The sequence below is a fragment of the Anas platyrhynchos genome, chromosome 31 (genome assembly GCF_047663525.1).
Source record: "Anas platyrhynchos isolate ZD024472 breed Pekin duck chromosome 31, IASCAAS_PekinDuck_T2T, whole genome shotgun sequence".
NCBI lineage: Eukaryota > Metazoa > Chordata > Aves > Anseriformes > Anatidae > Anas > Anas platyrhynchos.
In genome coordinates this window covers 5,728,238-5,742,500 of record NC_092617.1, presented here as the reverse complement: position 1 = coordinate 5,742,500, position 14,263 = coordinate 5,728,238, and the positions used below count along the sequence as shown (strand labels likewise).

At 55.8% G+C, this 14,263-nt stretch overlaps 1 protein-coding gene and 1 non-coding gene across 7 annotated transcripts in view; both read left to right on the top strand.

Moving 5' to 3' along the window:
* Nucleotides 1-14,263, top strand: part of CHD8 (chromodomain helicase DNA binding protein 8) — a 58,669-nt gene that overhangs the window by 37,455 nt on the left and 6,951 nt on the right. For 4 of the 6 annotated variants that reach the window (XM_072029742.1, XM_072029745.1, XM_072029741.1 and 1 more), the window contains exons 23-32: nucleotides 1,093-1,292; nucleotides 1,370-1,526; nucleotides 2,580-2,669; nucleotides 4,667-4,770; nucleotides 4,853-4,967; nucleotides 6,570-6,645; nucleotides 6,750-6,804; nucleotides 8,148-8,349; nucleotides 9,556-9,764; nucleotides 13,299-13,745. In XM_072029742.1, coding sequence (XP_071885843.1) covers nucleotides 1,093-1,292; nucleotides 1,370-1,526; nucleotides 2,580-2,669; nucleotides 4,667-4,770; nucleotides 4,853-4,967; nucleotides 6,570-6,645; nucleotides 6,750-6,804; nucleotides 8,148-8,349; nucleotides 9,556-9,764; nucleotides 13,299-13,745 — 1,655 coding nt within the window. The remainder of the gene's footprint in view (nucleotides 1-1,092; nucleotides 1,293-1,369; nucleotides 1,527-2,579; nucleotides 2,670-4,666; nucleotides 4,771-4,852; nucleotides 4,968-6,569; nucleotides 6,646-6,749; nucleotides 6,805-8,147; nucleotides 8,350-9,555; nucleotides 9,765-13,298; nucleotides 13,746-14,263) is intronic. The other 2 variants (XM_072029744.1, XM_072029743.1) reach the window with 1 other exon arrangement.
* LOC140000087 (small nucleolar RNA U6-53/MBII-28) lies at nucleotides 6,375-6,457 on the top strand. Its single transcript, XR_011805374.1, has one exon. It is a non-coding gene; the product is annotated as a small nucleolar RNA U6-53/MBII-28 (small nucleolar RNA).

Here is a 14,263-nt window from a genome sequence, read left to right as displayed (position 1 = left end):
TGTAGACCAAAACCACCTCGAGCTCTTCTCTGGTGCCAACCACGAGTAGAACCTTGACGTAGAGAAAGACAAACTCCAACTTTTTGGTGTCAACCATGAGTAGATGCTTGAAGAGTAGAGTAAACCAAGTCTAATTTTGGCTTCTTCTCTGGTGTAAACCATGAGTAGAAGTTGGATGTAGACCAAAACCACCTCCAGCTCTTCTCTGGTGCCAACCCCGAGTAGAAGCTTGATGAGTAGAGTAAACCAAGTCTAATTTTGTGTTCTTCTCTGCTGTAAACAATGAGTAGATGCTTGATACGGACCAAAACCACCTCCAACTCTTCTCTGGTGCCAACCACGAGTAGAACCTTGATGTAGAGAAAGCCCAACTCCAACTTTTTGGTGTCTACCATGGTTGACATAGACCAAAACCACCTCGAGCTCTTCTCTGGTGTAAACCACGAGTAGAACCTTAACGTAGAGAACGACCAAATCCCAACTTTTTGATGTCAACCATGGTTGACGTTGACCAAAACCACCTCCAGCTCTTCTCTGGTGTCAACCATGAGTAGATGGTCAAAGAGTAGAGCAAACTAAGTCTAATTTTGGGCTATTCTCTGCTGTAAACCATGAGTAGAAGTTGGATGTAGACCAAAACCACCTCCAGCTCATCTTTGGTGTCAACCTTGAGTAGAAGCTTGATGAGTAGAGTAAACCAAGTCTAATTTTGGGTTCTTCTCTGGTGTCAACCATGAGTAGAAGCTTGAAGAGTAGAGTAAACCAAGTCTAATTTTGGGTTCTTCTCTGGTGTAAACCATGAGTAGACGCTTGATATAGACCAAAACCACCTCCAACTCTTCTCTGGTGCCAACCCCGAGTAGATGCTTGAAGAGTAGAGTAAACCAAGTGTAATTTTGGGTTCTTCTCTGGTGTCAACCATGAGTAGAAGCTTGAAGAGTAGAGTAAACCAAGTCTAATTTTGGGTTCTTCTCTGGTGTAAACCATGAGTAGATGCTTGATATAGACCAAAACCACCTCCAGCTCTTTTCTGGCGCCAACTATGAGTAGAAGAGCCCCAAATTTTTCTTACTCCTCCTCCTCCTCCTCCAGCTGGGGTCGGTGGAGGGAGATCCTCTCCCACGGGCGCTTCAAGCGGCGCCTTTCGGAGCGCGACGTGGAGAACATCTGCCGCGCCATCCTGGTCTACTGCCTCCTCCACTACCGGGGCGACGAAAACATCAAGGGCTTCATTTGGGACCTCATCAGCCCTAACGAGAACGGCAAGGCCAAGGAGCTCCAAAATCACTCGGGTGAGTTTGGAACCCCTCGGGGTGGATGAAACCCCCCCCCGGGGTCCACCCGCTGACTTCCTCCTGGTTTACTCCAGGGCTCTCCATCCCCGTCCCGCGGGGTCGCAAGGGGAAGAAGGCGAAGGCTCCGAGCGCCTTGGACGTGCAGAAGGCCGAGTGGATCCGCAAGTGCAACCCCGACGCGCTCTTCCAGGACGAGGGTTACAAGAAGCACCTCAAGCACCAGTGCAACAAGTGAGTAGGGGGGAGAGGGGGTCCCAAAATTTGTCCCGGGTCCTCAAATCCATCCCACGTTGCCCAAATCCATCTCAGGTCCCCAAATCCATGCAAGATCCCTGAACCTGGCCCAAAATTCCATCCCACATCCCTAAAATCCGTCCCAGGTCCCCAAATCCATCTCAGGTCCCCAAATTCATCTAAGATCCACGAACCCGGCCCCAAATCCATCCCAGGTCCCCAAAATCTGTCCTGGGGCCTCAAAATCCATCCCAGGTCTTCAAAATCCATCCTAGGACCTCAAATCCATCCCAGGTCCCCAAATCCATCTCAGATCCCCGAATCCATCCCAACTCCCCAAATCCAAACCCATCCGAGGTCCTCAAAATCTGTCCCAGGTCCTCAAAATCCATCTCAGGTCCCCAAATTCATCTAAGATCCACGAACCCGGCCCAAAATTCCATCCCACATCCCCCAAATCCACCCCATGTCCCTAAAATCCGTTCCAGGTCCCCAAATTCATCTCAGGTCCCCAAAATCCGTCCCAGGTCCCAAATCCATCCCAGGTTCCCCAAATCCATCCCAGCTCCCCCAGATCCATTCCAGGTTCCCCAAAATCTATCCCAAATCCCCAAATCCATCCCACATCCCCAAAATCCATCCCAGGTCCCCAAAACCCCTCCCATGTCCCCAAATTCATCCCGGGTCCCCAAACCCATCCCACGTCCCAGGTCCCCAAAACCCCTCCCAGGTCCCCCAACCCATCTGGGGTCCCCAAATCCATCCCAGCTCCCCAAAACCCATCCCACGTCCCCAAAACCCATCCCAGGTCCCCAAATCCATCCCAAATCCCCAAAATCCATCCCAGGTCCCCAAACCTAGCCCAAAATTCATCCCAGGTTCCCCAAATCCATCCTAGGTTCCCCGAATTCATCCCAAATCCATCCCAGGTCCCCCAAATCCATCCCAGCTCCCCCAAATCCATCCCACGTCCCCCAAACCCATCCCGGGTCCCCAAAATCCCGTCCCCGTCCCGCCCCTGATGTCCCCTTTTTGGGGTGTCCCCCCCAGGGTGCTGCTGCGGGTGCGGATGCTCTACTACCTGCGGCAGGAGGTCATCGGCGACCAGGCGGAGAAGGTGCTGGCGGGGGCCATGGCCAGGTAGGGCCCGGGCACATTTTGGGGGGGTCCAGACACATTTTGGGGTGATCCAGATCCATTTTGGGGTGTTTCAGATCCATTATAGGGTTTTCTGGACCCATTTTGGGGTTCCAGACCCATTTTGTGGGTTTCCGGACCCGTTTTGGGGGTTCTCCAGACATATTTGAGGTTTTCCAGACCCATTGTGGGGTGTTCTGGACCCATTTTTGGCTATTTGGGGTTCTCCAGACCCCTTTTGGGGTGTTCCAGACCTATTTTGGGGTGTTTCAGATCCGTTACGGGGTTTTCTGGACCCATTTTGGTGTTTCAGACCCATTTTGTGGTGTTCTGGACCCATTTTGATGTTCCGGACCCATTTTGGGATGTTCCGGGCCCATTTTGAGATTCTCCAGACCCATTTTGGGGTTCCCCAGACCCATTTTGTTGTTATCCGGACCCATTTTGGGGTTTTCTGAACCCATTTTGGGGTGTTCCGGACCCATTTTGGGGTGTTCCGGACCCATTTTGGGGTTTTCCAGACCCATTTTGGTGTTTTCCAGACCCATTTTGGGGTTCCAGACCCATTTTGGGATTTTCCGGACACATTTTGGGGTGTTCTGGACCCATTTTGTTGATTTCCGGACCTGTTTTGGGGTTTCTGGACCCGTTTTGGGGTGTTCCGGACCCATTACAGGATTTTCTGGACCCATTTTGGTGTTTCAGACCCATTTTGTGGTGTTCTGGACCCATTTTGTTGTTTTCCAGACCCATTTTGGGGTTCCAGACCCATTTTGGGGTTCCAGACCCATTTTGGGATTTTCTGGACACATTTTGGGGTTTTCGGGACCCATTTTGGCGTTCCGGACCCATTATGGGATTTTCTGGACCCATTTTGGTGTTTCAGACCTATTTTGTGGTGTTCTGGACCCATTTGGGGAGCTCCAGACCCATTTTGGGGTGATCCAGACCCATTTTGGGGTGATCCAGACCCATTTTGGAGTGTTCCGGACCCATTTTGGGGTGTTTCAGATCCATTATAGGGTTTTCCGAACCCATTTTGGTGTTCCGGACCCATTTTGTTGTTTTCCGGACCCATTTTGGGGTGTTTCAGATCCATTATGGGGTTTTCTGGACCCATTTTGGGGTTCCATACACATTTTGGGGTGTTCCAGACCCATTTTGGGGTTTTCCGGACCCATTTTGGGGTTTTCTGAACCCATTTTGGGGTGTTCCAGATACATGTTGGGTGCTCCAGACCCATTTTGGGGTTTTCCTGACCCATTTTTGGGTTCTTTGAGGTTCTCCAGTCCCACTTTGAGGTTCTCCAGACCCATTTTAGGGTGTTCTAGAGTTATTTTGGGTTCCTTGAGGTGCTCCAACCCCATTTTTGGGTTTTCCAGCCCCATTTTGGGGTTCTTTGAGGTTCTCCAGCCCCATTTTGGGGTGTTCCGGACCCATTTTGGGTTCTTTGAGGTTCTCCAGCCCCATTTGGGGTGTCCCAGACCATTTTTGGGTTCTTTGAGCTTCTCCAGCCCCATTTTTGGGTTCTTTGAGGTTCTCCAGCCCCACTTTGGGGTGTCCCAGACCAATTTTGGGATGTTTCATACCCATTTTGGGTTCTTTGAGGTTCTCCAGCCCCATTTTGGGGTGTTCCAGCCCCATTTTTCGGTTCTTTGAGGTTCTCCAACCCCATTTTTGGGTTCTTTGAGGTTCTCCAGCCCCATTTTTGGGTTCTCCAGCCCCATTTTGGGTTCTTTGAGGTTCTCCAGCTCCATTTTTGGGTTCTCCAGCCCCATTTTGGGTTCTTTGAGGTTCTCCAGCTCCATTTTTGGGTTCTCCAGCCCCATTTTGGGTTCTTTGAGGTTCTCCAACCCCACTTTGAGCTCCTCCAACCCCAATTTACAACCATTTTTCGCCCCCTAGCCCCATTTTAGCCCCTCCCCACCCCAAATTCGGCCTCCTCCGCCATCCCACCCCAAAACCCACCCCAAAACCCCCCAAATTTTTCGCCCCCGCAGCGAGATCGACATCTGGTTCCCCTTGGTGGAGCAGCTGGAGGTGCCGACCGCCTGGTGGGACGCCGAGGCCGACAAATCCCTCCTCATCGGCGTCTTCAAGCACGGTAGGCCATCCTCTATGATTTTTTTGGGGCTAAATCCGCCGGTTTTGGGTCAAGGAGGGTGTTTTTAACCTATTTTGGGCAGGTTATGAGAAATACAACACCATGCGCGCCGACCCCGCGCTCTGCTTCCTGGAGAAGGCCGGCCGCCCCGACGACAAGGCCATCGCCGCTGAGCAGCGCCTGGATATTGGGGAAGGGTGAGCCCAAAATCCCCAAATTTGACCCCAAAACGCAGGCGGTGTCCCCAAGATCAAAATGATTTCCCCAAAAACCCAACGGTGGTCCTAAAAACCCAATGATGTGCTCAAAAACGCAACAGTGTCTTCAAGACCCCAACGATGTCTCCAAAAACCCAACGATGTCTTCAAGACCCCAACTTTGACCCCAAAATCCCCAACTTTGACCCCAAAACCCAGGCGGTGTCCCCAAGATCCCAACGGTTTCGTCAGAAAACCAATGGTGTTCCTAAAAACCCAATGGTGAAGCCAAAAACCCAACGATGTCTCCAAAAACCCCAACAGTGTCCCCAAAACCTCAACAGATATCTCAAAGATGTCCCCAAATCCCCAACTTTGACCCCAAAATCCCCAACTTTGACCCCAAAACCCAGGCGGTGTCCCCAGGATCTCAACGATTTCCCCAAAAACCCAACGGTGTTCCTAAAAACCCAACGGTGTCTCCAAAACCCCCAACGATGTCTCCAAAAACCCAACGGTGTCTTCAAGACCCCAATTTTGACCCCAAAATCCCCAACTTTGACCCCAAAACCCAGGCGGTGTCCCCAAGATCTCAACAATTTCCCCAAAAACCCAACGGTGTTCCTAAAAACCCAACAGTGTCTTCAAAAACCCAACAGTGTCCCCAAAACCTCAACAGATATCTCAGAGATGTCCCCAAATCACCAACTTTGACCCCAAAAGCCAACTTTGACCCCAAAACCCAGGCGGTGTCCCCAAGATCCTAACGGTTTCCCCAAAAACCCAATGGTGTTCCCAAAAACCCAACGATGTCCTCAAAAACCCAACGATGTCCCCAAGAGTGTCCCCAAGCCCCCAACGATGTCCCCAAATCCCCCAATGATGTCCCCAAGAGCGTCCCAAAGACCCCAACGGTGTCCCCAAGCCCCCGAGGGTGTCCCCAAGACCCCAAAGACATCTCAAAGACCCCAAGGATGTCCCCAAGACCCCAAAGACGTCCCAAAGACCTCAAGGACGTCCCCAAGACCCCAACGATGTCCCCAAGTCCCCAAAAATGTCCCAAGGACGTCCCCAGATCCCCCAAGGATGTCCCCAAGACCCCAAAGACGTCTCAAAGACCCCAAAGATGTCCCCAAATCCCCCAATGATGTCCCCAAGAGTGTCCCCAAGACCCCAACGATGTCCCCAAACCCCCAAAGATGTCCCAAGGAACTCCCCAAGCCCCTAATGACATCCCCAAATCCCCCAACGATGTCCCCAAATCCCCGAACAACGTCCCCAAATCCCCCAATGACGTCCCCAAATCCCCCGGGGATGTCCCCAAGAGTGTCCCCAAGCCCCCACCGATGTCCCCAAGCCCCCGAGGGTGTCCCAAAGACCCCAAAAATGTCCCCAAATCCCATGGGGTGCCGCTGATGACTGTGCCATGCTAATACCGACGGGCGCCGGCCCGGCTGAGTTCAACTTCTTCTCAAATTGGTCTGAGGCACCCCGGGGGGGGGTCCTGGTGACATTTTGGGGGGCTTTAGGATTTTTGGGGGGCCCCCGGGACTTTTTGGGGGCGGGGGGCTCACGGTTGTCCCCTTTTGTCCCCAACCCCAGCGTGGATTTCGACAAGGACTGCGAGGACCCCGAGTACAAGCCCCTGGCGGGGACGGCCAAGGAGCTGGACGAGGAGGTGAGGTTTTTGGGGGGGCCGGAGACCCCAAAATTTATTTTGGGGTCTCGGGGGGGGCCGCCAGGAGCTCGTCCCCAAATGTCCCCTCCCCGTTGTCCCCGTAGGGTGACCCCCTGATGCTGCTGGACGAGGAGATCGCGGTGGTGGACGGGGACGAAGGTGAGCGTGGGGGGGTCCTGACCCCATTTGGGGGGTCCCCAAACCCCATTGAGATGCCCCAAACCCCATGGGGGTGTCCCCAACCCCATAGTGGTGACCCCAACCCAACGGAGATGCCCCCAACCCCTTTATCCCCAAAAAGAACCCAACCACGATGTCATGGAGATGTCCACCACCCCAACGGGGTCTTGTAGGACCCCACGGAGATGCCCCCAACCCAACGGAGATGTCCCCAACCCAACGGAGATGCCCCCAACCCCAAGGAGATGCCCCCAACCCCTTTATGACCATGACAAACCCAACCACGATGCCCAACAGAGATGTCCCCAACCCAACGGAGATGCCCCCAACCCCAAGGAGATGCCCCCAACCCCTTTATGACCATGACGAACCCAACCATGATGCCCATGGAGATGCCCCCAACCCAATGGAGATGCCCCCAAACTCTTTATCTCCATGAAGAACCCAACCACGATGCCCATGGAGATGTCCCCAACCCCATGGAGATGTCCCCAACCCAACGGAGACACCCCCAACTCCTTTATCCCCATGCCCAACCCAACCACGATGCCCATGGAGATGTCCACCACCCCAACGGGGTCTTGTAGGACCCCATGGAGATGCCCCCAACCCCAAGGAGATGCCCCCAACCCAACGGAGATGCCCCCAACCCCTTTATTCCCAAAAAGAACCCAACCACGATGCCCATGGAGATGTCCCCCACCCCAACGGGGTCTTGTAGGACCCCATGGAGATGCCCCCAACCCCAAGGAGATGCCCCCAACCCAACGGAGATGCCCCCAACCCCTTTATATCCCCAAAAAACCCAACCACGATGCCCATGGAGATGTCCCCCACCCCAACGGGGTCTTGCAGGACCCCACGGAGATGCCCCCAACCCCATGGAGATGCCCCCAACCCCTTTATGACCATGATGAACCCAACCATGATGCCCATGGAGATGCCCCCAACCCAATGGAGATGCCCCCAAACTCTTTATCCCCAAAAAGAACCCAACCATGGTGTCCATGGAGATGCCCCCAACCCAATGGAGATGCCCCCAACCCCAAGGAGGTGTCCCCAACCCCAAGGAGGTGTCCCCAACCCCAAGGAGATGCCCCCAACCCAACGGAGATGCCCCCAAACCCAATGGAGATGCCCCCAACCCAATGGAGATGCCCCCAACCCAACGGAGATGCCCCCCAACCCCATGGAGATGCCCCCAACCCCATGGAGATGCCCCCAACCCCTTTCTCCCCATGCCCAACCCAACCACCATGCCCACGGAGATGCCCCCCACCCCAACATCTTCTCGTAGACCCTCACCAAGATGTCTCCTCCAGCAGGTCCACCGGGACAACCCCCAGCCTGGCCGGCGGGCTCGGTGCTGACGGCCCGGCTACGGCGTTTGGTGGCCGCGTGCCAACGCTCGTGCCAACGCCAACGCCTCCGGGCCGAGGCGGCCGCCCGGGGTGAACGGCGCCGGCGACGCTGCGAGGCTGCCTGCAAGCTCAAGGAGATGGCCCGCAGGCAGAAGCAGCAACGGTACGGGGGGGGTCCTGGGGGGTCCTGGGGGATCGGGGGGGGTGGGTGAAAGGTTTTGGGGGGTCTACGAGGTCGGATTTGTGGTTTTGGGGGGGGTGGGAGGCCAGATGTTGGGTTTTTGGGGTGGTGGGACCCATAAGTTGGGTTCTTGGAGGTCATACATGAGGTTCTGGGGGTGGTGGGAGCCCAAATGTTGGGTTTTTGGGGTGGTGGGACACCAAACATTGGGGTTTTGGGGTGGTGGGATCAATAAGTTGGGTTTTGGGAGTCATATTTGAGGTTCTGGGGGTGGTGGGACCCCAAATGTTGGGTTTTTGGGGTGGTGGGATCCATAAGTTGGGTTCTTGGAGGTCATACATGAGGTTCTGGGGGTGGTGGGAGCCCAAATGTTGTTTTTTTGGGGTGGTGGGACCCCAAATGTTGGGTTTCTGGGGTGGTAGAACCCATAAGTTGGGTTCTTGGAGGTCATACATGAGGTTCTGGGGGTGGTGGGAGCCCAAATGTTGGGTTTTTGGGGGTGGTGGGACCCATAAGTTGGGTTTTTGGGGTGGTGGGACACCAAACATTGGGGTTTTGGGGGTGGTGGGACCCATAAGTTGGGTTCTTGGAGGTCATACATGAGGTTCTGGGGGTGTTGGGAGCCCAAATGTTGGGTTTTTGGGGTGGTGGGACCCATAAGTTGGGTTCTTGGAGGTCATACATGAGGTTCTGGGGGTGGTGGGAGCCCAAATGTTGGGTTTTTGGGGTGGTGGGAGCCATAAGTTGGGTTTTGGGAGCCATATTGGAGGTTCTGGGGGTGGTGGGACCCCAAATTTTGTTTTTTTGGGGTGGTGGGACCCATAAGTTGGGTTTTGGGGGTTCTTGGAGGTCAAATTTGAGGTTCTGGAGGTGGTGGGACCCCAAATGTTGTTTTTTTGGGGTGGTGGGACCCATAAGTTGGGTTTTTGGGGTTCTCGGAGGTCATATTTGAGGTTTTAGGGGTGTTAGAACCCCTTACATTGTTTTTTTGGGGTGCTCTACACATCTCCATGGGGTTTTGAGGGTGGTGGGCCACCACATTCAACATTTTTGGGGCGTTGGGCGCCCCTTTATGTTTTTTTGGTCGTTCCAATCCCATACCCATATCTTTTCCCCCCCCCCCCACTAAATTTTGGGGCCGCCACGCCCCCAAAGCTTGACCCCCTCATATATTTTGGGGTCCCGCAGGTGGACGCGCCGGGAGCAAGCCGACTTCTACCGGGTGGTGTCCACTTTTGGGGTGGAATTCGACCCCGAGACCCGGCGTTTTCGGTGGGGTCGCTTCCGCGCCCTGGCCCGCTTGGAGCGCAAGACGGACGAGAGTTTGGCCAAATTCTTCCACGGTTTCGTGGCCATGTGCCGGCAAGTTTGTCGCCTGCCACCGGCGCCCGGGGACGGTGAGGAGATGGGGACAAGGACATCTGGGGGGGTCGAGGGGGTGGTGGGGTGGTGGGGACGTCCCTATGGGCGTGGGGAGGGTCTCCGAGCACGTTAAGGTTGGGTTTTGGAAGAGGTCGTTGGGTTGGGGACATCTTTATGGGCTTGGAGAACATCTTGAGAAGGTAACGTTGGGGTTTGTGATGAGGTCATTGGGTTGGGGACATCTTCATGGGCTTGGGGACATCTTCATGGTCATGGAGGACGTCTCCGACCCCATTAAGGTTGGGTTTTGGAAGAGGTCGTTGGGTTGGGGACATCTTTATGGTCATGGAGAACATCTTGAGAAGGTAGCAATGGGGTTTCCAAGGAGGTTGTTGGGTTGGGGACATCTTCATGGGCTTGGGGACATCTTTATGGCCATGGAGGACATCTCCAACCCCATTAGGATTGGGTTTTGGAAGAGGTCGTTGGGTTGGGGTCATCTTTATGGTCATGGAGAACATCTTGAGAAGGTAGCGTTGGGGTTTTCAAGGAGGTTGTTGGGTTGGGGACATCTTCATGGCCATGGGGACATCTTCATGGTCATGGAGAACATCTTGAGAAGGTAGCGTTGGGGTTTCCAAGGAGGTTGTTGGGTTGGGGACATCTTCATGGGCTTGGGGACATCTTTATGGCCATGGAGGACATCTCCAACCCCATTAAGGTTGGGTTTTGGAAGAGGTCGTTGGGTTGGGGACATCTTCATGGGCTTGGAGGACATCTTTATGGCCTTGGAGAACATCTTGAGAAGGTAGCGTTGGGGTTTCCAAGGAGGTCGTTGGGTTGGGGACATCTTCATGGGCTTGGGGACATCTTTATGGCCATGGAGGACATCTCCAACCCCATTAGGATTGGGTTTTGGAAGAGGTCGTTGGGTTGGGGACATCTTTATGGGGATGGATCCAGGCCATGGGTTCAAGAGGTTGAGGCCACCTCCAAGAGGTTGAGGCCACCTCCACGAGGTTTCGGCCACCTCCACGAGGACAGAGGCCATGGGTTCAAGAGGTTGAGGCCAACCCCAAGAGGTTGAGGCCACCTCCAAGAGGATGGAGGCCATGGGTTCAAGAGCTCGAGGCCACCTCCAAGAGGACGGAGGCCATGGGTTCAAGAGGTTGAGGCCACCTCCAAGAGGTTGAGGCCACCTCCACGAGGACGGAGGCCATGGGTTCAAGAGCTCGAGGCCACCTCCAAGAGCTCGAGGCCACCTCCAAGAGCTCGAGGCCACCTCCAAGAGGTTGAGGCCACCTCCAAGAGCTCAAGGCCACCTCCACGAGGTTGAGGCCACCTCCAAGAGGTTGAGGCCACCTCCACCAGGATGGAGGCAATGGGTTCAAGAGCTTGAGGCCACCTCCAAGAGCTCGAGGCCACCTCCAAGAGCTTGAGGCCACCTCCACGAGGATGGAGGCCATGGGTTCAAGAGGTTGAGGCCAACCCCAAGAGGTTGAGGCCACCTCCACGAGGACGGAGGCCATGGGTTCAAGAGGTTGAGGCCACCTCCAAGAGCTTGAGGCCACCTCCACGAGGACGGAGGCCAAGAGGATGAGTTGAGGCCATGGGTTCAAGAAGTTGAGGCCAACCCCAAGAGCTTGAGGCCACCTCCACGAGGACGGAGGCCATGGGTTCAAGACCTTGAGGCCACCTCCACGAGGACGGAGGCCATGGGTTCAAGAGGTTGAGGCCACCTCCAAGAGGTTGAGGCCACCTCCAAGAGGACGGAGGCCATGGAGACAAGTTGAGGCCACCTCCAAGAGCTTGAGGCCACCTCCACGATGATGGAGGCCATGGGTTCAAGACCTTGAGGCCACCTCCAAGAGGTTGAGGCCACCTCCATGGAGATGGAGGCCATGGGTTCAAGAGCTCGAGGCCACCTCCAAGAGCTCGAGGCCACCTCCAAGAGCTTGAGGCCACCTCCACGAGGACGGAGGCCATGGGTTCAAGAGGTTGAGTCCACCTCCAAGAGCTCGAGGCCACCTCCAAGAGCTTGAGGCCACCTCCACGAGGACGGAGGCCATGGGTTCAAGACATTGAGGCCACCTCCAAGAGCTTGAGGCCACCTCCAAGAGGTTGAGGCCACCTCCACGAGGATGGAGGCCATGGGTTCAAGAGCTCGAGGCCACCTCCACGAGGACGGAGGCCACGGGGACAACTTGAGGCCACCTCCATGACGATGGAGGCCATGGGTTCAAGACCTTGAGGCCACCTCCACGAGGACGGAGGCCACGGGGACAAGTTGAGGCCATCTCCACGAGCTCGAGGCCACCTCCAAGAGCTCGAGGCCACCTCCAAGAGCTCGAGGCCACCTCCAAGAGCTTGAGGCCACCTCCATGAGGATGGAGGCCATGGGTTCAAGACCTTGAGGCCACCTCCAAGAGGTTGAGGCCACCTCCAAGAGGTTGAGGCCACCTCCATGACGATGGAGACCATGGGGACAAGTTGAGGCCACCTCCAAGAGGTTGAGGCCACCTCCACGAGGTTGAGGCCAACCCCAAGAGGTAGAGGCCACCTCCAAGAGGACGGAGGCCATGGGTTCAAGACCTTGAGGCCACCTCCACGAGGACGGAGGCCATGGGTTCAAGAGGTTGAGGCCAACTCCAAGAGCTCGAGGCCACCTCCACGAGGTTGAGGCCACCTCCAAGAGGACGGAGGCCATGGGTTCAAGAGGTTGAGGCCACCTCCACGGGGATGGAGGCCAAGAGGATGAGTTGAGGCCAACTCCAAGAGCTCGAGGCCACCTCCAAGAGCTTGAGGCCACCTCCAAGAGGTTGAGGCCACCTCCAAGAGGTTGAGGCCACGGGGACAACTTGAGTCCACCTCCATGAGGACGGAGGCCATGGGTTCAAGACCTTGAGGCCACCTCCACGAGGACGGAGGCCACGGGGACAAGTTGAGGCCATCTCCACGAGGTTGAGGCCACCTCCAAGAGCTTGAGGCCACCTCCAAGAGCTTGAGGCCACCTCCAAGAGGATGGAGGCCATGGGTTCAAGAGGTTGAGGGTATCTCCAAGAGCTTGAGGCCACCTCCAAGAGGTTGAGGCCACCTCCACCAGGATGGAGGCCATGGGTTCAAGACCTTGAGGCCACCTCCATGAGGACGGAGGCCATGGGTTCAAGAGCTTGAGGCCACCTCCAAGAGCTTGAGGCCACCTCCAAGACCTTGAGGCCACCTCCAAGACCTTGAGGCCACCTCCATGACGATGGAGGCCATGGGTTCAAGAGGTTGAGGCCACCTCCAAGAGCTCGAGGCCACCTCCAAGAGCTCGAGGCCACCTCCAAGAGGTTGAGGCCACCTCCAAGAGCTCGAGGCCACCTCCACGAGGTTGAGGCCATCTCCAAGAGGTTGAGGCCACCTCCACGAGGATGGAGGCCATGGGTTCAAGAGGTTGAGGCCACCTCCACGAGGTTGAGGCCACCTCCAAGAGCTTGAGGCCACCTCCACGAGGACGGAGGCCACGGGCACAACTTGAGGCCACCTCCAACCCCTCCTCCTCCATCTTCTCTTCTCTCTCCCCCCAGAACCCCCGGACCCCTCGGTCCCCGTCGCCCCCATCTCGGCCGAGCGAGCCTCCCGCAGCCTCCGCCGCTTGGCCCTCCTCCGCCGCCTCCGCGAGCAGGTCCTGCGTCACCCCCTGCTCCCCGCCCGCCTGGCCCTTTGTCCCCAACCCGGCCCCGACCTCCCCTCCTGGTGGCAACGGGGCCACCACGACGGCGAGCTCCTCCGCGGGGCCGCCCGCCACGGCCTGGCCCGCCCGGAGGCCGCCATCATCGGAGACCCCAATTTCTCCTTTTTGGCCTCCCGGTGTCGTTTCCTCCGAGCCCAAGGAATTTTGGGGGGGGGAGGCACCCAAGGGACCCCCCAAAATGCGGCGGCCACCGAGGAGGACGAGGACTCGGAGCTGGAGCTCGCCAAGGGCTCGGCCTCCGAGTCGTCCTCCGGGGAGGAGGACAGCGACGAGGAGAGGGGTGAGGAAGGCTTTATTTTTTTTGGGGAGGGCATTTTGGGACTTCCTACACTTTTTCGGGGGTCAAGGCGGTGGGTGGGATCCCAAATTTCGCGTAGGGCCTCCCAAATTCTTGTAGAACGTCAAATTTTGTAGAACGTTGAATTTTTAGAGGCCCCATCTTCTTGGAGGACGTTTGTTTTTGTAGGGTCTCCCAAACTTTGTAGGACCTTTTATTTTTTGTAGGGCTCCCTATTTTATTTTGGGGACCCTCATGACTCTTTTAGGACCCCCAAATTTCGTGTAGGGCCTCCCAGTTTCTCGTAGAACGTCAAATTTTGGTAGAACGTCAAATTTGGTAGAGGCCGCCTCTACTTGGAGGACGTTTGTTTTTGTAGGGTCTCCCTATTTTATTTTGGGGACACTCCCGAATCTTTTAGGACCCCCAATTTTCTTGTAGGGCCCCCCAAATTCTTGTAGGACCCCAAATTTCTTGTAGGGCCTCCAATTTTTGTAGAACGTCAAATTTGGTAGAGGCCG